This window comes from Nelusetta ayraudi, unplaced genomic scaffold, assembly GCF_046127955.1.
Source record: "Nelusetta ayraudi isolate G7.1 ecotype Tasmania unplaced genomic scaffold, CSIRO-AGI_Nayr_v1 ptg000050l, whole genome shotgun sequence".
In the NCBI taxonomy this organism is placed as follows: domain Eukaryota; kingdom Metazoa; phylum Chordata; class Actinopteri; order Tetraodontiformes; family Monacanthidae; genus Nelusetta; species Nelusetta ayraudi.
In genome coordinates, this window is record NW_027466100.1 from 833,412 (window position 1) to 858,599 (window position 25,188).

General features: G+C 43.2%; 5 protein-coding genes across 7 annotated transcripts; 4 read left to right on the forward strand and 1 right to left on the reverse strand.

Annotated features, from left to right (window-relative positions):
- Positions 1–460: 460 nt before the first annotated feature.
- rrp9 (ribosomal RNA processing 9, U3 small nucleolar RNA binding protein) lies at positions 461–6,316 on the reverse strand. Of its 2 annotated transcripts, none has more exons than XM_076037020.1 (15): positions 6,125–6,316; positions 5,892–5,986; positions 5,670–5,782; positions 5,517–5,584; positions 5,069–5,110; positions 4,851–4,977; positions 4,609–4,733; positions 4,168–4,260; positions 3,984–4,084; positions 3,779–3,913; positions 2,523–2,585; positions 2,235–2,392; positions 2,032–2,111; positions 1,852–1,925; positions 461–608 (listed from the first exon to the last, which is right to left on the reverse strand). In XM_076037020.1, exons 1-15 carry the CDS (start codon positions 6,206–6,208, stop codon positions 506–508), a joined length of 1,461 nt encoding a protein of 486 aa, XP_075893135.1. In that variant the 5' UTR covers positions 6,209–6,316; the 3' UTR covers positions 461–505. The 2 variants fall into 2 exon arrangements, with proteins under 2 accessions (XP_075893135.1, XP_075893137.1); XM_076037022.1 differs by having other exon boundaries at positions 2,247–2,392; positions 6,125–6,315.
- A 233-nt stretch (positions 6,317–6,549) lies between these two features.
- Positions 6,550–9,566, forward strand: LOC142895756 (uncharacterized). Of its 2 annotated transcripts, none has more exons than XM_076037024.1 (6): positions 6,550–6,770; positions 7,083–7,238; positions 7,340–7,496; positions 7,955–8,130; positions 8,423–8,651; positions 8,765–9,566. In XM_076037024.1, the coding sequence occupies exons 2-6, from the start codon at positions 7,083–7,085 to the stop codon at positions 8,977–8,979; spliced, it is 933 nt and encodes a 310-aa protein (XP_075893139.1). In that variant the 5' UTR covers positions 6,550–6,770; the 3' UTR covers positions 8,980–9,566. The 2 variants fall into 2 exon arrangements, with proteins under 2 accessions (XP_075893139.1, XP_075893140.1); XM_076037025.1 differs by lacking the exon at positions 6,550–6,770 and adding an exon at positions 6,792–6,942.
- Positions 9,567–9,690: 124 nt separating this feature from the next.
- Positions 9,691–14,964, forward strand: LOC142895755 (putative G-protein coupled receptor). Its single transcript, XM_076037023.1, has 3 exons — positions 9,691–9,883; positions 10,566–10,744; positions 13,381–14,964. Exon 3 carries the CDS (start codon positions 13,458–13,460, stop codon positions 14,715–14,717), a length of 1,260 nt encoding a protein of 419 aa, XP_075893138.1. The 5' UTR covers positions 9,691–9,883; positions 10,566–10,744; positions 13,381–13,457; the 3' UTR covers positions 14,718–14,964.
- Positions 14,965–20,434: 5,470 nt separating this feature from the next.
- cav4a (caveolin 4a) lies at positions 20,435–24,053 on the forward strand. Its single transcript, XM_076037279.1, has 4 exons — positions 20,435–20,799; positions 21,559–21,746; positions 22,543–23,561; positions 23,917–24,053. Exons 1-3 carry the CDS (start codon positions 20,572–20,574, stop codon positions 22,691–22,693), a joined length of 567 nt encoding a protein of 188 aa, XP_075893394.1. The 5' UTR covers positions 20,435–20,571; the 3' UTR covers positions 22,694–23,561; positions 23,917–24,053.
- Positions 23,454–24,257, forward strand: LOC142895683 (caveolin-3-like). The gene is made up of 2 exons (XM_076036903.1): positions 23,454–23,561; positions 23,913–24,257. The coding sequence occupies exons 1-2, from the start codon at positions 23,454–23,456 to the stop codon at positions 24,255–24,257; spliced, it is 453 nt and encodes a 150-aa protein (XP_075893018.1).
- The last annotated feature ends 931 nt before the right edge of the window (positions 24,258–25,188 follow it).

Below are 25,188 nucleotides of genomic sequence, written 5' to 3' on the forward strand. Positions count from 1 at the left end.
GCATGTTCCTTACAAGTGTGACACCATTTAAAAGGGGAATGAACAGGCTTTCCGACGATATAAGAGTCATTTCCAAGAGGCTTTGTTACAGCACAAATTTCCTTACTTTTTGATTGTTTACTACAAGCTGCAGAAGCTGTGTCCCGTGTCCAGCAACACCTGGGACGTGAACTTCTAAGTGCAATGAAATATTTGTGATATAACTGAATGCATATTTAGATGGTCTGAGGCCTTTTGTTGTCTGGCTGAGTCCTAACAGAGCAGCACAGACACACAGCTCGGCCTCTTCCTTGTGACCCAGTTGCGACACATCAAACCCCTCTATGAATGAACTGTTGCATCCCAGCAGAGGCTTGAAGCAAACAAATGAAAATTAAATAAACTCTACGGGTAGTTAGTGGTGATTTTTTTTTTTGCAGGTGGGGGGTAATTAAGGTGATAAACGACACAGAACAAAAGGTAGATTTTAAACACTTTACTTTACAAAATAAAAGTTGGCTTTCCATTACTCTGTGTCATTTGTTTGTGCAGGATTAGGAGGTTTTCTTTTGAGAGGAATGATGTAGATCCCGTTCCTGGCCTCCTTTACTCTCCACCATCTGCCCAGCCTGCAGGAAAACAAACAGAATCAATGCATCCCGACAAAATTTTAAATGAGGGAGAGAACAGAAGCTTGTTTCACGACTCACAAGCAGAGCGGTTTTAGAATATCCCAGCATAAGGAATATCATGAATATGCGCAATTGTCTAATAAAAGCAAGAAGTACAATTTAGCAAAACTTATTTAGTGCAAAATCTAAAAAGAAAAAGGAAAAAAAAAGAAGATTAAAATGAAACAAATCTATTTTTCAGCCCAGACACCAGTGAAGATTAATTATCCAAGAAACTCTTTAAATCTCCGGGAAATGGAATTCTTGTTCATTCTGACTGATCGCAAGATGAGAATTCATAACATCATTGATTTAGCTCTGTGTTTACAGCTGGAGTTGAGGGAGGAACAAACAGCTGTCCGGTGCCGTCACGACCACCAGCTGCCTTGTGTTCCCCCTTGTGACATCACCAAGGGCCGATTTCCAGAATGTGTTTCGGCACACGCATTCAGAAAAGTACAGCCTGAGTTCACTGACCTGCTGTCAGAAAACCGTGCTCAGAACCTCTATGGGCTTTTTGAACTGACTGCAGTCCCGCTAGCTTTGACCGTGAAAGCCATTCTGAGCATTTTAAAATATAACACTAGAGTTGTCATTTCAATCTAGGTGAAATAATGTCTCCAAAATAAACTACATGCACGTGCGAAAACGTTGTATGTCGAGCGTCACACAAGTTGGACTTTGGTTCTGTTCCACTGCTGGAGGGCCGGAGCCGTGCAGTGACACTCTAGTCTGCTTTTGTTCCTCGTCTAATGGAGAGCACAATATTCAAATTAACAAATTCACATTATTTTAGTTCATTAATATGCAATGGCGTGTCAAACTGTACTTATCTTATTAATTCTTTGGATTAACGTTTTCCCCCCCCACCCCAATATAATGAATATTTTACACAGATTAGGGTTTTTTGTATAATGTGTCCAATGTGAGGCATAAATAATTTATATTCTTCATTAAGTCACTGTCCTTCTCACATTCACTTCTCTGAGAAACAAAATCATAGGCGACATCGACTCAAAATTATTTAAAGGGCGATCAGAGGACAGAGACGGACGGATTAACACCGACATCTAGTGGTCAACTTGACCACTGCACGTGAACTTGCCCTGACATATCGCAGGGAATGGGAAACACCCTCCCCCCTCCTCCCCCACCACCTCCATACTTCCTGTTTCTATGGAAACAAGCGTGAGGAGTTTACCTGTGCTCTTGTCCAACTCCTGCCACCAGGAACTGACCCGAGCTGGAAAACTTCAGACTGTTGATGAACCCGGGCTGGAAGAAAGCGCAAGCAGATGTTGGAAAGGGGAAAAAAAAAAGGCTTAACCACATGCACACGACGCTTCTCGTGCCAGTCAGTGTTGCCAGGTTCGACGCTCACCAGCGGCACGCTGAACAGAGGCTCCAGGCCGCGATAATTCAGCTGACACTTCCACACCTGCACCTGCGAGTTGTGCGAACCTGTGGAGGAGACGAGAAGACTCGCTTTAATCGAGCGCGGACCCGACGACGCCGACAGCCGCCCGATCAAACGCCGCTGATCGCGTCCGGCAAACGCCGCCGTAGCCGAAGGAGGACGCTCACAGCCGGAGGCACCTGAAGCCACTGTGTCCGAGTTCTGCAGCGCCGCCACCGAGGACACCCAGTGAGGCTGCTCCAGCCCGGCGTCGCCATGGCAACCGTGAGCCTGCTTCACGGTGGTGAGAGGTTTCTTCTTGTTGACACTCCAAAGGCACACAGAGCTGAGGACGTTCACAGGATCAGGGGGAGCGGAGGAGGAGGAGGAGGAGGAGGGAGAGAAACGTGAGTGAATTCAAAGAGTTCTGTGGGACTGGAAGTACCGCGGCTGGAGGAAGCTGCCGAGTGCCTCACCCGTCGTCCGCTCCCGTGATCAAATGCTCCTCGTTAATGAGCTGGACGCAGTCGATGGAGCCTCTGTGGAGAGACGACAGCCGTTAGATCCGCGTTTGTCTTTCTCGGGAACGTTGGGAACGTTAAAACGGGCTTAGGAATCTTCCACAGTTCCACAGACTTACAGGTGACTCAACTCTGGAGAGTCCAACACATGTTGAGGAGATCAGTTTCAAAGACAAACTTTTTTTTTTTTTTAAAAAGAATCTTATACTATTGTTTTTTTTTGCACTCATAACAAAATGAAATCTTCCTTGCTTGAACAAAACTGAAGCAAATTGAAGTTTTCTTTTTAAAATTCCTGCTATTTAAATGTAGGCTGCAATAATAGCAGCACTTTACATCTTACTGAATGCACTTCAGCACTAAAGCGCTTTTACATTCGCACTTAAATATCTGGTCCCTCTGGTTGAATTGGGGTCCACAGGGTTGTTTCTACTTATAATATTTGATTTTCTATTATACTATAGTTGAATGGTGGAATATTATGTGATGTCATACATGGTAATTGTATTTTTATTGATCCACGGGGAGGGGAGGGGGGGGGGATACCAATGCAAATTAGCTTTACACTAGAAGTGGGTACATTTACATTTTTTGTAAAAAATGTCCACTGATGTACGTTGTCCCTCTTTATCAAATAAAGTAAAAACAAATTTTAAAAAATATGATCTCGTACAGTATATTGTTTTAGTAATATACAGTCACTAGGGTAAACATCTGTTGTCTTCACAGATTAGAAAATGGATCAATTTATGAGAAGATATCAGAAAAAAACTCAAACAATAAAGAAAAAAACCCAAACTAAACCAACAGCATTGCTGCAACGCAACCAGCTGCTATGCAACATGGTGTTAAAAGAAGCTCTTGCCAGTCCTGAATAAAGTGAAATGATGCTGTTGAGTACAAAAGTCTTGAGTGGGAGCTTTTTGCTTAAAATGTAGATTTGAGACTGACTGAAAATGCTTTGAGGACGAGCAAAATTCCTGTTGGAATCTGAGCTGCAGTGCAACTTCAGCATAAAATCTAAAAACTCAAAGTTGCAATGTCAACAAAAAACAGCGAGTTTCTTCTTCAAGGAAAAGAAAACCAAGTTCTATAACTTTGTTCTCAGCAAGCTTCTGTTATTCATTTATTTATTTTTTAATCTAATATTCTTTTGACAATAAAACATGGTTTGGAACTCGCAGAGGAAAGAGAGAAGCGCAGGGACTCACTCGTGGCCGTGGAAGACCAGCTGCGACTCCTCGGCAATCTTCCACACCCTCACCGAACGGTCCCTCCCTCCCGCCGTCACGCAGCGCTCGCGGCTCAGACTGTCCAGGCCCGTGATGGCGCCCTGATGGCCGAAGCTGCGGAAAGGCTCGGTGAGAGAACTGCACCTCGCAGTTTAAACCAACTGCTTCAATTAGAGACACTCACAGAGTTTCCACGTAGGCATTTTCATCCACGTTCCACACTTTGACCGAGCGGTCGTGAGACGCGCTGTAAAGGTCGTGAGTCCCCTTCCTGAACGAGAGACCCTGCAAGAGGAGCAGATGTGTGACGTGCGTGAAGCCGGCTCCGCGGCTCTAACCGGTCCCACCGAGGAGTGTGAAGGTCTTACCGACACGGGGCCTTTGTGTCCGGTGAATTTGTACAGGCGTTTGCACGTCTCTGCCTCCCAAATCATGATGAATTTGTTCATGTCTCCAGTGGCCTTGAAGGATGTTCAGATGCATCACTTATACATTCAAGCGACAACCAATGCTTTCAATTTTTCAAATTTTTTTTTTTGCTCTGCAGGCAACACATTTGAGTTTAAAATAAGAGACTGAGGGTTTTTCAGTTGTAGTGAGATATGTGAATTTTCCATACTTGACAAAAAAACCCTATACAAATATTGTCCATTTTCTTTGCAGAAGGTTCTTGGTTGCTGCTACAGTAAAGTTATAATCAGAGAAATTATGACGCATCTGGAAGTATTTCAAAGTTCCTTGGAGGCATTTTAAAGTTGAACTGTAATGAAATAAAAACAGTTTTCTCAGCATTATAAGGGACTATTTACCAAGTATTTTCCATCTGATGAAATGGTCATGCACAGGATGTGGGCAGTGTGTCCAACGTGTTTGTCCTCCGTGCCTTTCTTTCCGCCAGGTATTGTGTGAAGTTTCTTTCCGCTCTCAACATCCCCTAAACACACAGACAAGAAAACTGTCAAATTAGCTCGTGGCGCATATAGTAAATCTCTCCTGCTGGAAATTAACATTTATGGAAGTTTGAGGAAGAAAATAACGAACGCCGACTAACATTTGATTATGGCGCAATCTTTGGCGGCAGAAAAGATGTACTTGTCATCCGAGGAGACGACCAGGCAGGTAACTGGAAGTTTGTGTCCTCTTAATACTCTGATCTCAGACGCATCTGGTGCCTCGAGCTGAGGGGATGACAGAGAAGCCATAAGGGTCAGAAATGGAAATTTTGAAACCTCGAGAGCAAACTGGATGGATAAAACTTAGACCACTTACGTCTTGGGCAATAAGTCTCTGCAGTTTTCCTTTTTGTTCAAGCTGAAAATGAGAAATAAAAAAATTCCTAAACAGATTCTGATGATTTATTTTAAAGACAGTCTTAAAGTAAAGACAAATGAATTAATGGAAATTTCAAATAAGGCTGTCAGTAAGTCAGCAGCTGTTGGATCTAGTTGGTTCTGCCTTCTTGACACCCTGACAGAAAGTTAGATTTTTAGGGAAGATATCCGCAATATGTTAACCAAATATCCCTCTAAGCATTAGTCAAGAGGGGAGGGAATAGCATGGAGGCATATCTAACACTAATAAAAAAAAAAGAAAAGAAGAAGCTCAAATTCCACCCTAAAACAACACATTTGGCAAAACATTAATTTAATGTCGACGTGGAATGCTACAGGGAACGAGGAAAAACCAATGTGACCTTTGGGAATCTTTTCAGTCTTACCACTTCTTCCTGAAGTCTTCCAGCAATAAGATCTGCCTCAAATGAGTCGTTCTCGGCTTTATTTTCCTCTGTTAAGAAGACATGTAGCAATAAACACACTGTCATATCCTGACATTTCAGAAAATGCCTGTGTGTGTGTGGCACGAGGCTTGCCTTCTTCCTTGAGCTGGTCCAGGTAGAGTTTGGCCAATCGAAGCTTCTTCTCTTGCGGCGTCTCTCCATAGTCACGCTCCTCTTGGGACTGTCTTTTCCGCGAGACTTCAGGACTGCGCAACCAAACACAATTATAATCATTGAACAACTGAAGCTCTCCGGTCCGCCTTAAAACTGTGATTGATACAACACTTTAAAGTGAGAGCAATGTCCGAAACTAACCCCTCTGTCTCAGAGTCACTGGAGATCTCCTCGTTGTATTTTGAGCTGGCTTTCTTGTCTCGTACTTTGCTCTTTCCAGTTGCATCTCCTTCACCCTGCAACACAGTTTGACGATAAAAATAAATAAATAAAATGTCATGGTCCTCAATCCAAAAGATGTTAGGCAGGTAAACAAGCAGCCCCACTGCGTTATGCTTTAGCTTGAGTTGCATGCTAGCAATCGAGTAGCTTACCTTCCGTTTTAACGCTGTCGCATTTTTACCCTTTTTGGCAAACTTAGGGTTTTGTTTCGCTTTTATGAAAAAAGAAGAAGACATGGTAAAAACGAATAAATCGGAATCAACATATAACTTAATTGCTCCACAACGTTGTAACCAGCAAGTCAACGTCGAACCCACATGGGTGCACTGCAACCAAACTGGAAAACGCTGGTCATATGTGTAGACAGGCATTAATTGGCTAACATATGTGACGTCATCAAAATATCCCGCCTCATATCGAAGTTCTCGATTGCCATTGGTTAAAAAGTAAATTTGGGCGAGCAGGAAATTGTACTGGAATAAAATCCTTCCCTCGGGGAATATGTTTCTGAACCATCGTTCCGCTCATAATTGTAAAAATATAAATTTCACATCACAGTGCTCCTAAACATATGCGTAATATACCGTGTAAAATGCAGCTATGGGAGGAGTATTTCGCGGCGGAAAGGTTCGGCGCGACAGTGAAAAATAAGACGTAATTGTATCAGGATCCATGAACTGTACTACTGCAGTAGTACTACTACTTCCTCTACTACGCAGTATTTCCATTTACTGCGCATTGTCTGTCCTCATTCAGAGGGGTTACTGTAAATTTCTGAAGTGACGCTAAAACGGCCAGGTGAGCCTCTTTTGAACCGTCAGACCTTCAAATCTATGTTCTTTAGATGATGCCATGACAGACTCGGGTGGCCCCAGCTGGAGGCAATCTGGGGGCTAGTAGGAGGGGTTGGGGAGAGAGGGAGGGGGTTGCAACGTAAACTAACTTTTGCATTATCGTCTTTGTCGCGAGGGTGAGTTTGAAATAACAAACGGCTAAGCAGCTGAACACATGTTGACTGGAAGTTTCACTTCGCCATGGGCAGACAGTCACAACTGGCGGCGGCGACTGGTCAAATGTGTTTTCACCTCTGGTTGATTTTCTTTGTGCCAGATGCCCCCTAAGAGAGAGGCAGGAGTAACTCCAACACTACCACCAGTCAAGATGATCAAAATTGGCTCCGACACAGCGGAGTTTGGCTGTGATCCACTGGAGGATAAGTACAGGCTGGTCGAGGAGTCCAGCTACTCTCCTTATCCCAACAACGAGGTAAGGAATCGCGATTGGACCACGTATGGCAGAAAAGCAGCGGTTGTTTGTTGACATCACCGCATGTGGGGATCGTGTCTGCGTGTCTTCCTCTCTTGCAGCATGACGCTATTGAATTCGAGGAAGACATTGCTCCCAGTCCGGGCATCAGAACCGACACCGTCAGTCTTCTCATGAAAATAGAGCAACTGCAAGCACAGCTCAAGTATGAGCGTAGATGCAGGATCCTGGCAGAGAAAGAACTGAGAGAGCTGAAAGGTGGGTGGAAAAGATGACTAACAGTTTGTTTACTAGCTAAAATTCCCTTCAAATACACTTCCTGTAACTTATTGGATGAGGCGAATAAGTGCTGCTCTTGAAGAGAATAGTCCATTGAACTTTATAACGTTCATTATATAGTGCAGGGAATTTAACAAAATTGTCAAAGATGTGAATGTGGAAGAAGTAACACCACATTATGTTAAGATTTACAGAATAATTTCCAAACATTTTTTTTTAAGAACGTTTTGGGAAAAGATGCATTAGAATACTCAACCTGGTAAGAAAGTTGAATTTTAATTGACTAACTTTTATTGGCTCATTTGGCCAGTTGTGTGTTTCTTTGTTTTGAGACGTGCTGGCAACAAAACTGTCCAATGACCCTGACCCCTCTGGAATGATCCTATTCTGTATCCTTGCATGTTATTTTTTGTAAAGTAACCTTTTCCTCTCCCCAGAGATGAACACCCTCATGATGCAGATGAGGCACACGGCGCACGAGCTGCGAGTCACGCTCGATCACGTTCTTCAAGGAGGCGAAGCGTCAGTTGAACCACAGAACTCTCAGAGTGAAACTGTGTCTTTCCTGAACGAGTCTGAGGCGGAGATGAGAGCCATTCACAACATGGCTGAGGTCAGGACCAAAGCAGCATCAGAGAGTTGCTTTATTTCACCTGCACTTTTTTCCCTATAGAGTTAGAAAACCAACACAACAAAACCAGAGGAGCATGGAGTCATTCAGTGCTTCATGGTGATGCCAGAACACCTTGATTGCAACTGCTTTCATGGATATGCTTCAGTCTGACATTTTTTTTTATTATCAGGCTGATCATCTAGAAACAATTTTATGAGTTCAGGAATTCTTACAAAGTCGCCATTTCTTGTCAATATAGTTTTGCTAACACTCCGTTTCTTTTCTTATTTAGGATGAACACAGCTTTCTGTATCTGTCTGAGAATCTACGAGTGCCCAAAAACCTTTACGAACGCATCGCCGAGATGGCAGACTACAAAAAGTACACGTCAGCCCTGCTGATGATACTCTTCGACAGGGAAACATTGGCCACACACTCTCTGCAGGGCCGGCGGACCACCTTTAGCGGCGACGACTGTCCAAAACCACAACTCCCACCCGAGATTCTAAGAAGTATAATTGGTAGGTTGGCGCCATTGAATTTCAAGCACTCGCAGCAAAGCCACATTACATGTGTTTTTATTAAGTCCGGTCAAATGGGATTGATCGGAAAATACTTTTGCTTCGGCCTTCAGATCACGTGGCCGCCAAGTTCAACGTTGACCAGAGCCAGATCAGAACTGCGATCCGCACAAAGCTGAACAACGAGGACAAACTCTTAAAGAAAAGACTCGGTTTATGTAAAGCGGAAAACAAAGCTGCGATGGAACAGAGCTACTGTCAAGACACTTCCCTCCACTCAGAGAACGGAGCTCAGTTATCGCCTATTGCCTCTGCCTTTAACTGTTAGTCACAAGTTGTGTATTGTAGCAGGTCGCACTTTTTTTAGAATCGACGTCTAGTTTGTTGCTGCTTGATATTAGTAGATGTTTCTAGAGCTTTTTGGAATTCTTTTTCTTTTTTTACTTAGATTAGTAAATTACCATCTGTCATGTTTTAAAAAAAAAAGAGTGTAAACTGGTGACCCAACTCATTTCATTTACCATTTAATACAGTACAGTGTCACAGCAGTGATTAGGAAAAACACGACAGAATGGTGTTATACTGTTTATAGATCGTCAGTGGCTATGACTGAATACTAGGTGTTACCGGTCAACCTTTGTCAAACAGTGAAACTGATTTACTGTGTGAGTGTGTGTGTGTGTGTGTGCGTGCGAGTGTCCGTGAGAGTGGGTGAAAGTAAAACGTGCACAAGTGTTAAAACAAAGTTTGGTGTGTTTTTTCCCACCCAGTAGCTAATGATGAATCCAGCATTACACAGATCGATATTGTACACGTTGACAGTAATATTTAATTGTCTTGCTTCAACACGGAATTGTCACTACTTATGTCTACTGTGCTTAAACACCTGAGGGTCCAATAAAGCTATGAAATCCATAGCACGGCTGTCATCTCTACTCCAGTACGGTATGCAGGTTAAATGGACTCTAGTGGCATGAAAAGGAACATCCATCCATCCATCCATCCATCCATCATTCATCCGTCCATCCATCCATCCATCCATCCATCCATCCATCCATCCATCATTCATCCGTCCATCCATCCATCCATCCATCATCCATTTGCATTCTCCTGGACTCCGTCACAGGGGGTGCTGGAGTCTATCCCAGCTGTCCTCAGTTGATTGGCACTCGTGCCTGTTTTTGGACGTTCGGAGGACGTCCGAGTACCTGGAGAAGATATTAACCTGAGGAGTAATAGACAAATCCATATTTATAGTTTGATCAGTTATAAGTTAATTGTGCTGCAATTTGTTGTTAATAACAGTTCACAGTTCGAAACTAAATATGTGAGATCAAGTGAACCATCAGAAAAGATGGATTAACATTAAGATTGGTTGCAATGTACTTTCTGGCCTTTACACGTGTGAATAAATCTTTGAGGATTAGACTTTGACACTGATAATCAGACACACAATCACCACAAATCTTCCTGATAACAGCAGGTGTCAGCACTGAGCCCTGTTTGAAGCCTTGGTCACTTCCCTTGAGGGAATCCTTACAGTTCAATCTTCAGAAGCAAAGTGATATCAACTGGGAGAGAAGTGTCAGAAGTAAGTTGGTAAACGGACTTAACAAACCCAATATTTTGATGCTTCTCTATTATCAGGAGGAGAGAAAATTGAGTGCATAAACAGGCGCATGAGAGATAAAAAAAAAAAAAAATGTATTAGCGTGCTTGAAATGGTTAATGCCAGTGGGTGGTTGTTTGATACAGTCATGCTTTTTTTTTTTATAGATGGGATTTGAACGACTGGATTACTGGCTCCTCCCTGTTTCCCCTCCCTCCCTCCCTCTCCCCCTCCCCTCAGTCTAAGCAGCTGTGCACTGACAGTGGACGCACAGCGCATCACCTCTGTGCTCCTCTGTCCCGCAGAGTCAGAGGCCAAGTCTGGAACTTGTCAGTGCCGTTTTGAAATATCGCCAAGGCTACCTGAACATAAAATCCCTGCTTGTGATTCATCACCGTGATTTGGACCTGCACAACTTGACAACGCTCTTGAGAAACTTTGTGTAGGAGCAGCAGCAAGTCGATCCATATGTTTCATGGTGTAGGTAAGTACTGCTTTGAATTTAGTTTTACCCTAACAGGGATTTAGTGCTCTGGGATATTTGAAATGATATGGCGGGTGTTGCCGACATACAGCCCTAAAGCTCCAAATTCTTAAGAAGTTGAAGTTGTTTCTTTTGATTTTTCTAACTTTAACTTTAATAATCTAATTCTTGGGTTAGAAAATCACTTTGAGGTTTGACTTGACAAAATCCTGTGCTAATATTTCTGTAACTCCAAGCTCTAAAAACAATTTTTAAAAACAAAGAAGGTGATAAGTACAAAAAAATGCAAAAAAATGGAAAAAAAAAAAATGGATTGCCATATGAATGATGAGTGCAACAGGACTTGACAGTATTCACAGTTTAATGATGCTCTGTCTACCAGGAATCCCCAATTGTAGATATATACCTCAAATTATAATGATTTTTGAACATGTGACCTTAAGCGTGTTCTAATCTTTCCTCTACATCCAGAAAAGTCAGTGGAGATAATCCTCACATGGTCTATTTTACAGGAGCTAAAGGACGCGGCGGCCCTGTTGCTAATTGTGATTTCACTTGGATGCTGTAAATGGAATATGGTCTCATCTTCTCAGCTTGAATTTCACTATTTCAATATTTGCACATTATCAAACCAAGTTTTCGCACAAGGATAATAGATGTGGCCCTGTTTCCCTGTGTGGTTTTTTGTTTTCAGCGGCAGTTGAAGCGATTTCTGGCTTTCGCTACTTCTTTCATAGCATTTTTTTTTTGTTTTGTAAAAGTTTACTACAAAGTCCAATCACTTTGCATTCAAATTGGTCATTAGCATAATTCAGCAGGTCATCTGGAAGAGTGGGATTAAAGGGTTTTTCCTGCTCAGGCTGAAATGCTCAGCAACACAGCTTTGTGTGGGATTTAAAGAGCTGCAAAATCCCCACATTATAACAGTTCTTTCTCCTACGCAATTAGCAACAGAGAACAAGGTAAACAGAGGCAAAGCCACGTTTGGCCTCTTTCGGCTGACTCACGTTACTCCCACGCCGCGCGACTGGAGCAAATGCAGTGCAAACTCACACAAAGGTTGAAAAGTCACCGTTCCGTTCAGGAGGAAGACGTGAACTCGAGGATGCTGCATATGCCGCCGGCTGCAACTGGAACCGGGTGGGAAATGAGGACAGCCTTACATAACGCCCACGCGAGGCGACTGTACTCTACATTTACCAGTCTCACCCGCATGGGGATAAACTCTTAGTTGCGAGCACTGCATGCCAATAGCTCCCCATCAGGGAAGATTACAGCTGGGCAAAAAGTATCGGCGGCAGTAAACAAGCGCACGTATTTAGGACGCATCATCTTCCACAGTACTAGATGCGAAACTTGATTGTCAAATGTGAGGCTGTGATTAAATGTCACAGAGGGGGAGGGCTGGAAAACGGCAAAGGCAAAGATACGTTTTCAATTCAATTTCTCAAGTTTTAATCTTCTATGACGATTACTATTTTGTAATTTATAAAACAAAAAACTAAACCGTCTTGGAAAGAGATTCTCCCTTTGATGGTGCAGTGCACGGTGACACTGAACACATATTAATCAACCCAGTTAGTTCCCTGCAGCTGGGCTGTAACAAGCGCACTCATTATCTTCTGTTTCAAAAGGCTGGGTATGGACAGAGGAGAGACAGGATAGTCCTCCATGAATTATTCCCATTGATCATGTTTCTCCATACAGCATGTATGCTCACTGTCTTTCTTTCCTTTTTTTATGCAAATGAGATGAGCTATTGAGCACTTGTCAATAGCTTCAAGCCGCAACCGCGCTCTCATCATTGTTTAAGGTTGTGCTGGGCTCGGCATGCTGGTGATTACACATTTGTTTTGAGTAAGTGATCTGTGTTTTTAAAAGAAGCCCAACGGACTTAATGTTGAATTGGAAAAAGAAGAAGGGACTTTAGAAACAGAAGTTTGCCAATATCATTACCGTTAGAGTTAATATTTGCATTATTCAGATTTGAAGACAGCATTTTTGCAATGGGAGATGGAGAAAATCAATAAATTGTGTTAATCAAGTTAAATTTTCCAGGTGACAACAAGGCAACACATTCCAATACTGCTCAGTATTACGTCAACCTAAAGTGAGAAAAATTCATTGGTATGGTCCAGGGGCGGAGCTACGTGGTGGATAGAGGTGGCCATTGCCACCCCATTGGTGGTGGTGGTGGTCAAGTCATTTGACAAAAATCCTTACACTTCCATGCCGAAGCATCTCAAGTCATATTTGTTGATTGATGTACAGTATCTTTTTTAAAATGTATGAATACATCTATGTATTTAATATGCATAATCTATTTCTGACTTGATGATTGACATGATGATTGACATGATGATTTCTGATGATGATCTCTAATTCATTGGTATGGTGACAGGCTGACAGTTATAAGGTTACCCTGAGGACATTTAATGAATAGAGCAATAAAAACAAAATATAAATATAAAACAGTCCTGTAGTTGTTTCCGGCCTGATCTCACACCCCAAGGAAACATGTCTGGTTCCACCACTGGTGTGATTTCCATATAACATGAGATAATATTTGTCACTGCAAGTGTTCAGCAAGTCTTTCTGTTAAACAGCCCATTGAACATTCTTTCTTTCCCCTCCAGGAGAGAAGATTCAATGCCTGGAGGGTCAACAACAATGGAGGCGCTGCGCGCTATGAAGCCTGTACTATGAATGAACCATGGAGCAGCAGAGCGGCTCACACCTGCACCCCGACCACAATGACAGCTCCCCGATTTGGACGCCCCAGGTCCCCACGGCGGCCGGCAGACAGCTGGGCTCCCTCCCGAACCCGCAGCCACGTACGGGGGAGCTGACGGGCGTCTTCTTTGTGGCCGTCCTGAACGCCGTGGCCCTGCTGGCCAACACAGCCGTGCTGGTGGTGGTCGTCAAAGCCCCGCAACTCAGAAAGTTTGCCTTCGTGTGCCACCTGTGCGCGGTGGACCTGCTGGGCGCAGCCTCCCTCATGCCGCTGGAGATCGCCTCGGGCTACGCCGGCATGCCCTTCACGGCGCCAGGGTGCCGCCTCTACCTGTTCTTCAGTGTGGCGCTGGTGGCCGCCTCCATCTTCACCATCACTGCCATCAGCGTGGAGCGCTACTACTACATTGTGCACCCCATGCGCTACGAGGTGAAGATGACGCCGGGGCTGACGGCGGCCGTGATAGCCGCGGTGTGGGCGGCCTCGCTGGGGCTGGGCCTGTCCACCGTGCTCCTCCTCGGCTGGCCGTCCCGTGGCGCCCGGAGCTGCTCGCTGCACCGCGGCGACCACGGCGACCACGGGCGGGCGTTCTCCGCTCTGTTCAGCCTCACCTGCTTCTGCCTCCCCGCCGCGGTCATCTTCGCCGTGTACTGCAACGTGTATAAGGTGGCGCGAGTGGCCGCCCGCCAACACGGAGCACTGCCCCTGTGGACGAGCGGCCAGCTGAAGAACCGCTCGGACTCCATCGACAGCCAGACCACCATCATCACGACCCGCAGCAGCGCCGCCCCACGGCGGCGGCGGGCGGCGCGCAGCCGGCCTTTCGGCGGGAGCAGCAAGGCGGCGCTCACCCTGTTGGTCATCGTCGGCCAGTTCCTCGTCTGTTGGCTCCCTTACTTTGCCTTCCACGTCCACGTGATGCTGGACGAAGCGCCAAAGGCCAAGGAGGGCCTGGAGGAGGCCGTCACCTGGCTGGCATACTCCTCCTTCGCCGTGAATCCGTTTTTCTACGGACTCCTCAACCGCCAGATCAGGGAGGAGCTGCACAAGCTGAGGCGCTGCTACGGCGGCCGGCCGGCGGAGCTCACTGTGTCTGGCCACCACGAGAACTTCCTGCAGTTCCTCCACAGGAGCAGCTGCACAACTGAGACCCGCTCAAGCTTCTCTGCGGCCGGAAGTACTCTGGATCACTCTGGGCAGAGTGGTTTCAGGATACCAGGGCAGATTCCTGAGGAGTAGTTAGCGCACTGCTGCGCTCCAACTAGACGGTAGCAAGTGATCTGCAGAGACTGATGGATCTTGAGAAACCTGTTTGCCAGCAGTATTTCAGTAAAGCAAACACGATGATAGATAAATAGATAGACACTTTATTCAGCCCTGGAGGGAAATTCACATGGAATATGTAAATGCATTAATGAAATAAAATACATTTTTGTGTTGTGAAACATGACATACTTGATACTTTTTGAAAAAATAAAATAAAATAACTGCCCCACTGCTACTTAAAGGTTAAGAGTATAATACTTGGAGATTTTGAACAAGCAACATCACGTGGTTGGTTGATTGATTGATTGATTGATTTTATTTTAAGTTTGGATCAAGGCAATAATACGTTAAAAGTTAAAAACAGTAATTGATTTAAAGAGAAGTTCAAAAGCTTTGTCACATGACATGAAAACTTCAACTTACAGACACAACTGGCTAAAACTTTAGATGCAATAGATTCACCCGTAAGTGACTGATCCAATGTTAGACCCAAATATGTGACACTTGATTTGGACACCATCTCAGACCCATTACACATCACCTTTAACATATTAGATTTGATCAACTTCCTTTCAGTATCAAACAAAATTGATTCAGTCCTGCCCAGATGTATAGGGGGCTTATTGTCTACAAGCCACTGATTGTCAGACTAAAGCTCTGTGTCATTGTCTTTAACCTTACAACCTGGGACGAGTAAAGCAGAATCATCAGCGTATAGTAGCAGCTTGCACTTTACTGCAGCTGACATATCATTTATGTTGATTAAAAATAATAGAGGGCCTAGGATCGAACCTTGGGGCACCCCACATGTTATATTTTTTGGAACACAGAGGGTCCCCTCAACATCACATACTTGAGTCCTATCAGGTTACTTTTTAGATTGCAACGTCTTTCACTCTACCCCCCCTCTTGAGCTTGTCAGTGAACTACGTTGGGTGTGCAGGCCACCCCTACGCACTCAAACACGGATACCTCCTCGTCTACCTTCTTCTTTTTTGGTTTATGTGAAGATGTGAGCAGTCACCTATACAGTATATGAAAGACACTGTCAGACGGGTTTAGTTGTCCATACCCAGCTTCCTTAAAATATGGTGGTACAAGATAGCAACTAACTGTGAGAAAGACCTATCTATCTATCTATCTATCTATATATCTGTCTGTCTGTCTGTCTGTCTGTCCAATATGAGTGACTGAAACAATACATCATCTTGGTAAACATAATGTATCTTCCGCTGAATCTTTGTGTGCACATAATCGAGTGACAAAGGTAAGTAAAATTGTATTTCTGTATGGATTTCCTGTATATTACAATTCAGGCTGCATGCATGAAGGCCATGTTAAAGCTGTCTTTGAGCTGCAGTGTCATTATCTGTCACTTGGCCATGAAAGACTTTCAGAGCTTTACAAGATGTGATTGTGTACCACAGCCATGATATTAACCACATGTTCTCACACAAACACTCCTATGTGTGTTGGTAAACAAGTGCCGGCAGAGCCCCCATGTGTACAGATGAGCCTCTGGATCTCTGAGTCCTGACAACTGTGTCGTCTGTGTGTCCACGAGGAGCCCGTGACTGACTATGAGCCTGGTTCACACATGATTATATAAGGAGAAAATTCCATTTCATAACATAGGATGTGGTTGTCTCTAATACCCTCTTAATATGCATAGACTGGAAGATTAGCAACTAAGAATTAAATCTGTATTTATTCATGAGGTGTGTTCATCTCCCTCCCATATTTAATACATTGATTAAGCTTTAAAATTGGGATTTTTTTTTTTAAACCTAGTCAATGAAGACTGTCTGCTGAGTGTTTCGGGGCTTTCCCACACAGATTAGACTAAGGATAGATAGAAAAGCTGTAACATGGTGACAAATGAAAAGAACACTGTGTGCTGAATTTTCACATGCATCGTAAATACCACTTAGCTATTTGTGAACATTGCTCAGAGTGAAAAGATTAAACTGAGTGTTCCTGCCGGTGGGCCAAGTATGTGTGAGGGTTTTTTTCTTCTTCTTTTTTTTTATGTGTATGTCTTTCTCTCCTCTGTCTAATAATAATAATTATAATACATTTTATTTGTAAGCGCCTTTCTGAGCACCCAAGGTAAATAATAAAATAAATGAGTAAAATAAAAACTAAAATAAAATGAAACAACACAATTAGGTGGAGTGGCATCATTTAAACAGATGGGTTTTGAGTCTGGATTTAAATAAAGAAAGAGAGTCTGTGTCAGGGATGTCTGATGGGAGAGAGTTCCAGCAGAAGCACCAAAGAGGAGAGAGTTACAGCAGTCAGTACAGAAGGTGATGAGACTGTGGACCAGGACGGCAGTGGGGTGAGGGGCAAGAGATGGGCGGAGACCATTAATGATAATGATGAAGTAGAAATATGCAGAGCGGGTTATGTTATTGATGTGCGAGTGGAAAGACACCACACCTGCTGCAAGAGTCCACAGGTGTGATCACTTGTAATCAAGGCCTGGTGCATAAAAACTCAAGAGCTGCAGTCTCTGGGTTCAATGACACAGGTGTGGAGAGCTGCAATAGTGGATTAAAAAGCAGCAATCTAAAACTGTGTGTGTGTGTGTGTGTGTGTGTGTGTGTGTGTGTGTGTGTGTGTGTGTGTGTGTGTGTGTGTGTGTGTGTGAGAGTGTGTGTGAGAGAGAGAGAGAGAGAGAGAGAGAGAGAGAGAGAGAGAGAGAGAGAGAGAGAGAGAGAGAGAGAGAGAGAGAGAGAGAGAGAGAGAGAGAGAGAGAGAGAGAGAGAGAGAGAGAATTTCATTTATTATTTATACAAAATCAGGTTCATTATTGTCTGTTAAAGATACAACCATCTGTGAACACGGCCACAAAATGTTCCTGGCCTTTCTTTTGTAAGGAGGGATTTTATGCAAACAAATCCCAACTAAAACTAAATGCTAAGTTGGTGATTGTTAAGCGGACATAATAATCTGTCTGACCTGTTGTAGCGAAAAACAGCTGGATTGACAGGCGGTGGGCAGGAGCTCTGTCTCACCGTCCCCGTGACCTCGCGACCACAATAAGCTGCTACTGCTGGGGACAGAGTGTACAAACACAAGAGGTAAATCCATCACAAGTTGAGCAGACACACATTTCCTCTGCCCAGTCCCAGGATAAGCACGCGTCTACCTCTGCTTTGGAACCGCATAAAGCCTGTCTGAAGCGTAAAGTAAGCGCTGCATCTGGATTTTAAAAGTGATTTTTAAACAAAAAGCATCCTACCTGCATTCAAATGCAGTTAGGATGCTGGTTAACGTTAGCATGTACTAGCTTGCTAGCTCGCTCTGGCAACAGCGGGACATTTTGATCACATTGGGGTGAGTTTTGTTAACGTGAGTTAAATTATGTCAATGCTGCCTTTTTTACAAAGTTTGCAATAAAATCATCATCAGCGGTGGTTGTAGGATAAAAATATGAAGTAGCAATGGAGCAATTAAAGAAAAAAAACAACTCTGCTTTCTGTCATGCAAAATGAAAGTGCAATTTTGGTTAAGTCGGATAAAGTTGGATATGTAGAGATTTGTGCCACACAATGAGAGTGTAAAGCTGATATTTGGAACAACGCTGATGTTTTCTCCTTTTGTTTTTTAATTGTTCTTCCATGTGCACCTTGTCCAGCTGTGCATTTCCTGCCTGTGGTCCCTTGATGTGTCTCTCATCTGTACTGTTGTCTCTGATCAGCTTTACTGAAGGTTTGCCTAGCTGGCGACACACCGAATCCCATTTTCTGTGTCGACCTTGTTCTCTGCAGCCACAATGAGAAGAAAGCGCTTGTAGTTAGAGGTGCATTTAACACAATTTGTTCCGCTCAGTGTGGCGGAACCTTTCCGCTGAGCCAACACCAGGCACCAGAGCAGCAGCTGGATTCTTTTAGAACTGATTGGAACAGAGCGCCCCGACTGATGTCATTAGAAAGACCTGTGTTAATCAAAGTATTCTAGCCAGAAAGGCTGGAGAGAGGACCTGTCAGGAAATGTAATGAAACTTGAATTATTATTTTTTTCCTTTTGATGCCACATCAGGTATTTTCTTATTTTATTTTTTATCTCCAAAGAGAGGTGCATCGCTCACGTTGACCCGCAGCATGTGATTGGAATTACCAAAAGAAAATAGATACATAGATACATTCATGTAATAGTTTTTTAAACTATTTTGATTTAGTTCAAATGTTGAATGGAAATTGATTTTCTTCATAAGCCCTGGCATTGAAAATCTGTCCTTTTTTTTAATATGGTTGAACTGTTTTTCCTTGTTTTTTTATTTTATTTTATTTGCATTAAGCGAAAACTAATTGCACAGCTCAGCCTCCTGTTGATGAGAACATATTTCAACAACCCAGAGGACACAGTGACCAGGCAATATAGTACATCTCATTTATTTTTGGTCCCTTATGGTGTGTGTTGACCTCACCTGTGAAGCAGCTAAGGACACAAACAGGCGACATCTGGTGCTGTGTGATCCATTAGCATGCCACCGTCTCCAATATGGACACAGGAAACTGTCCAACACTATCATACACTCTGTGCTGCATGTTATGTACGCTACCATGGAGACTCTGCAGTGCCTTTTGCTGCTTCTTGTCTTATATGAGGTAGTTTTTGGACAAACGCAGATCTCTTCTCCTTTTTTTTTTTTTTAAACATGCAAACGTCTTTTAGCTTTCCCGATGACGTGATCTGCTAAACAGCCTCCACTCAACTCACAGGAAGTAACAAAACTGCAGATACGATATTATGAGTTGTGGTCCAGCCCGCAAGTGTTGTATTCACTCACTCATGTTTTTCTGTTCTCCACTATCAATAAAAAGAAAGAAAATGATGGCAGAATTTGTCACAGTCTCACTACTAGTAATTACAGCTGAGCTATTAGAACATTTAGACACAACAGTGACATAATGGGTCCAAACAGAGGTCAACAGATTCTCTTCAAACCATTTGGGAAAACATATTCCACATGTCGGAAGCACAGGAATCCAAGCCTGTTGAAACACAGAGAGAGCGAGAGCAATTCATTCAAAAAGTAATTTAGGCAACAAAAAAAAAAGGACATCACTGTTAATATGCAAATTAAAGTCAAGTAAATTTCCCTAGATGGTTGCTTGCCCACCAAGGGTTAGTTTGTTCTAAGAGACAAACTTGCATGATGCGTTTTCTGTATTTTGGTGTTAACATGTGTCGCAATAAATTATCCTCCAAGATTTTCTGTGTAATTTTAGTGAGTTGTGGCGATTTGGCTTGTGAGAAATTCCTAAATTCAGCTTTTCAGAATGGATGTAGGTCTGTGTTCCAAATAGTAGTAATGTGATTTCCATGTCTAAATAAGAATAAGCACTTCCCATTGGAGGCCAGCGGAGGGCATCGTTGTATTGGAATGGTGTTGTATTTGCAAGATCAAAATTATTCAAAACGGAGAACCAAAGTTAACATGAAGAAGGAACACAGATGCAGCTGACCTACAAATGATTCGACGTCATTTTCTGAACCTGCATATGTTCCTTGTCTGTGCTTCTCTGATTAGTCCCATTTTGTGCCTGAGTGATTCAATTCCCCACCAGTGTGTATCAGGATATATGGGTGAACATGCTGTGTGTATTTATATCCCGCCCAACCCTTCCTGTCCTCCCAAAGCACAGGAAGATAATCTTTACTTGACAGACCATCTGCAAATACCATCCAGGGCACCACAACTTTCCCAATATAACCTGAGCGTGCGGCCAGCTGAAGGGGTCCAGTCAGCCGAGCTGGGAGTGCAGTGACACACAGACGCTCGGCTCTCCGGACTGTGATTTCTCGGCACGTTTAGATGGGCACCATGATGAAAGGCGAGGACTTGGAAGAAGTGGAGCTCGACCTGGGGAGCCCCGGGGACCTCGATGAACTCGATAACGGGGAGGAACCTCAGGTGCTGTGGAGGGCCCCTGCCTCTTTGGACGAGGAGGAAAACATTCACACGTCCACACTGGTGGAAATCAGCGACACCAAACCCCTGATTAACGCCAGAGACCCCCGTGGTGTCAATGACTGCCTCCAGGTATGACGTACGCTCTTGAACTCTCGGTTGGAGTGTTTGTGCATCTGCTGACCCGCTTATGATGTGTAACCTCGCACAACAGCTTGGAATTGCAAATCGGAAATCCTCTTCCTTCATCTGTCTTGCCAGACTCAAATAGAAAACATTTCCATCCCAATGGTTTCCAGGATTCCTAAACAAATCAGCTGTGCAAGTGTTGAAAGGCCCAGAAAGACAGAGAAGATTTGCACGAAATGCCCACAAGCCTTGCTGCTGCTAATGAGACTAGCGTGGATGCTACAGCAGCAGCTATCTAAGCAGAACTAGAAGACCTTTAACGTTTTGCCTCAGTGGTTCCAACAGAATGCTAGCAAGTTTATAGTGGAGGAGCATCAACATGAACCTTGGAGCTGTAGCTATGTGGCTAAAGTGCAGGCTAACATTTTGATTGGTCAACAAATCACCTTCCAAGCTTCTTCTTCTTCTTCTTTATTTATGTTAGGAAAGGTGCATAAGTTTTTAGCCTGTATTTTGTAAATAAATGTGATTGTAAAAATCTTCTTCTTCTTCTTCTTCTTCTTCTTCTTCTTCTTCTTCCTTTTTAATGTGTTTCCTTAAACATTAACACTGTTGGCTTTCTAACCAGATTAAAGATAGGTGTGATAAATCCAAAGGATTTAAGACACTCACTTACATGAGGCTTCATGAGGCTGTAGAGAACCATGACTGAAGACTCACCCTCTGTCGCACCACCTCCAAATCTCCTTTTTGTGCGCTCAGGTATCGTTTGAGGATGTGATTGCTGAGCCAGTGTCGGTGCGCAGCGGCGACCGAGTGTGGATATGGAGTCACGCTCTCTTCGAGGTCTGCAGGGTCTGGATCTACAGGATAGTCACGGCGCTCCTGGCCGTTCCACTGTCAGTTCTCTCTGGCCTCCTGTTCGCCATCCTCAGCTGCTTCCACATCTGGTATGTTTCCATCAGGTGTTATCAATGCACATAAAAGGAAAATCTAACCTCCCCCCCGCAAACGCTACTGTAATAAGGCCAAGTCTGCCTTGGCGCGCTAATAAGGAGCAGTGAAGACGAACTGAAAAGTAAAATTTAAAGAAAAACAAAGTGTAGTGGCTATTTATCAAAAATATACAACCTTAAACTAAAGTTCAAAAAAGGTAAATCAAAGAGCAACTTTGCACAATGGGTCTGTAACTCAAGCATACAGAGATTCAATGTCCAATTCCAAAAGATTTAGTTTTCATGGTTTACTTTTCATTGCAAAATAAGCAAACAAGGATCAAAGGAATCCTGCCTTTCTTTCTCTGACAAAAAAACAAACCTACGCCCACCTGGGTGAATTCTGGTCCTACACCTACCATTCTATTTATTTGCCCTATTTGGCCATAGCCAAATTCTCAAACCTAAAACAAATGAATAAAGTAACTACTAGACAAACTCTACATCAAGATTGGAGATAATTAAACTAATCAAACAGCCAAAGAAAATACTAAAGAACTCTAATCTAAATGAAACAAATATCTAAAATAATCAAATAGAAATATTGTTTAGAATTAGTTAACAAAAAACTAAAGACTAACAAATAGCTCCCACACAAAGAAATGAAACTGGTGTGTTGTGGAAAAGAGGAAGTGGGAAGAGCCACACAAGTTCCAGAATTGGTTATATCCTATTTCATGTCATGCAACATCGTTTATACCCATAAACTGAAGAGAACTCAGCGGTTTTCTCTTTTGTGCGTCCATGGCAGGATGGTTGGTCCGTGCGCCCAGTGTCTTCTTATCGGCATGCGGTGGCTACAGAGCTTGTGGAGCATCGTGCTGGACGTGATCGTGCGGCCCTTCCTGCTGAGTGCAGGGAGGTGCTGCGGAGGATTCAGCATCCACCTGGCCAAAGAATGACACTCTCATATTCTGCAGTCTGCTCTTCATGGACTGAGCCCTGGCGGAGGGCTTTCTTTTCTCCCTCTCTAGTTACTACACCACTTTGGTCGAAGCCCAACGGTATCTGCTGGGCCCTTTATTGTGATCAGACAAAACTTAATGACATTTTTAAGCCCTAATCCAGACCTGGGCTGGTGACAAAAGGAATGTGGTGTGATTAGTCATTTCTGTTCCCAGAGTGTTGAAATGCTTTGGCCAGAGAAGAACGAAGATCAACATTATTAGCAGCAGAGTCCCTGAGATAACCTCTTTTACAAGGATTCCTTTAGAAAGAGGAAGGTGTTACATTGCTCTCATATTAGTGAGGTAAGCCAACTACCAGAAGTGACATCAACAACAAAGTGGAGCCCTCATAAATTCCATATGCCATGTACAGTATAAGGCACTGCCATAACACACTGAGAAACATCCCAGAGATCATTCACGCTACTTTACTTTACTTTTTTTTTTTAATTCTAGTCTTTTTAGTGTTTTCCCTGAAAAATAAAACATTTTTGGACCAGACTTTCTGTGTGGCATCATCAGTGTATACTTGATGTGTGTGTGTGTTCTTGTAGGTAGGAGAAGTGAATGATATGATCTTTTACACAAACCAAAATGCTTAATTCCTGTTTTGATTTGCCCTTAACCGCATAACTTTGCTCCCATCACTCTTTAAAATTTTCAGAACCTCAGCTTCACTTTCACTTTGCTGCTGCTGCAGCCTAAGAGCAGGACCATGACTGAAAACAGTGAGGATGAGCCACTGCTTGGCACGAACAGTAACCCAGGAGGGATCGACCTGGAGAACAGAGACCCAAAGCTGATCAATGAAGACGTCGCCAAGGTGCAATTTACTTTTTTTTTTTTTTTAAAGCATTTTAACTATCACTTCTGGTCCTATATAGACATGAATGATGTTGTATAATGTCTTTTTTGTTGTTTTAAAACAAATATCCTTAAAGTTTCATGTTCCGTAGCGCTCGCAAAGATGTTGTCTGATGTCTCATTAGAGAAAGATTCATTGACTTGAGCAGCATTAAAAACCAACAGTTGCAAGAAGTCTCTTGATAAAGTTCATCTGCACATTTTGATATAGTGTCATTAAATTAAAGGTCTTGTACTTGTGTCTTTTGCTAATTTTTGTTAAAAGCCATAACTTTAATCTGACAAAAGTCCCTCCCTCTGTCTGCTCCAGGTAGACTTCGCAGATGTGATTGCAGAGCCTGGCGGCATTCACAGCGTGGATCGGGTGTGGATCATCAGCAACTGCACCTACACAAAATCAAAGTGGTTTTTGTACCGCACCCTCACCGCCCTCTTCGGCATCCCGTTGTCTCTTATCTGGGGTCTGGTCTTTGCATTTCTGTCTTTCTGCAACATCTGGGTCGTTGTGCCCTGCATCAAGTGCATCAAGGTGGAATTTGAGTGTCTGATTCGTCCCTTCATAAAGTGCATAAAGTCCTGCTTCCGCCCTTGCTGCAAGGCAGTGAGGATAGCATTAATAACAATGAGAGGGATTTTCCGCAAAGAGGCTGTTTGAAATCCACAAAACATCTGGCTGGAGGCAAAACCAAGTGCCATTTCTCTTTCATTGTCCGTTTGTTACCATATGACAAGTTCATATCTTTATTTTGTAACACAGAATTGAGATGCTTGGTATAATGGATCACCCACCCACCTCGCCTCCGAAACTCTAGATTTCCTGAAAACAACCTATTAGACCAGGGGTGGGCAAACGTTTTGGGCCACAATGGGTTCTAAAATTTGACAGGAGGGCCGGTGCAGGAGCAGATGAGTGGGGTGTTTTGGTCTCCACTTCATAGGAGAAAAAATATATCATGGGATATGTAGAAACATGTCCTTTAATGTCTATTGGAAATGAACATAAAATGGATGAAACACAGCTATTTCATTGCTTACTTACTATTAACATAATGTCTTCAAGTTCAAGTCAGATTAAAAAGCTTAATGGGCCATGCCTGTATTAGACTCTGCTTACAATCTCTTGTAGATATGCATTTTCAGCTTCCTGTTGATTTCTAACTTCCTGTGTCAGTGCTTGTTGAGGAACGACAACGAGCACCTAGACTGGTGCACGTGAAAAAAATGATGTTTTTTTCTTTCTTTCTTTCTTTCTTTTTTTTTTTTTTTTAAGTACAGCATTGGACCTTAAAACTAGTATTGCAAACTAAACTCAAATGCCATATGAGTAAAATGTGAGAGTCCAAAGATTTATACTACTTAATTTCACTTGCCAAGACGGAAACATTTTTAAGCTATACAATCTAATTTCATAGCAACAAATGAAATTTGTGTAAACATGTCAAGACACGCTGTCCTTTTTTCTGTGCCAAACACATTAAATTGAACATGAATTTCTTCTTTCGCAGCATAGCCTCGCCTTATGGATTTTTACTCTGCCACAATGATTTGCGAGGTCTCTACTTCAAGAAAATACGAAAGCACATTGG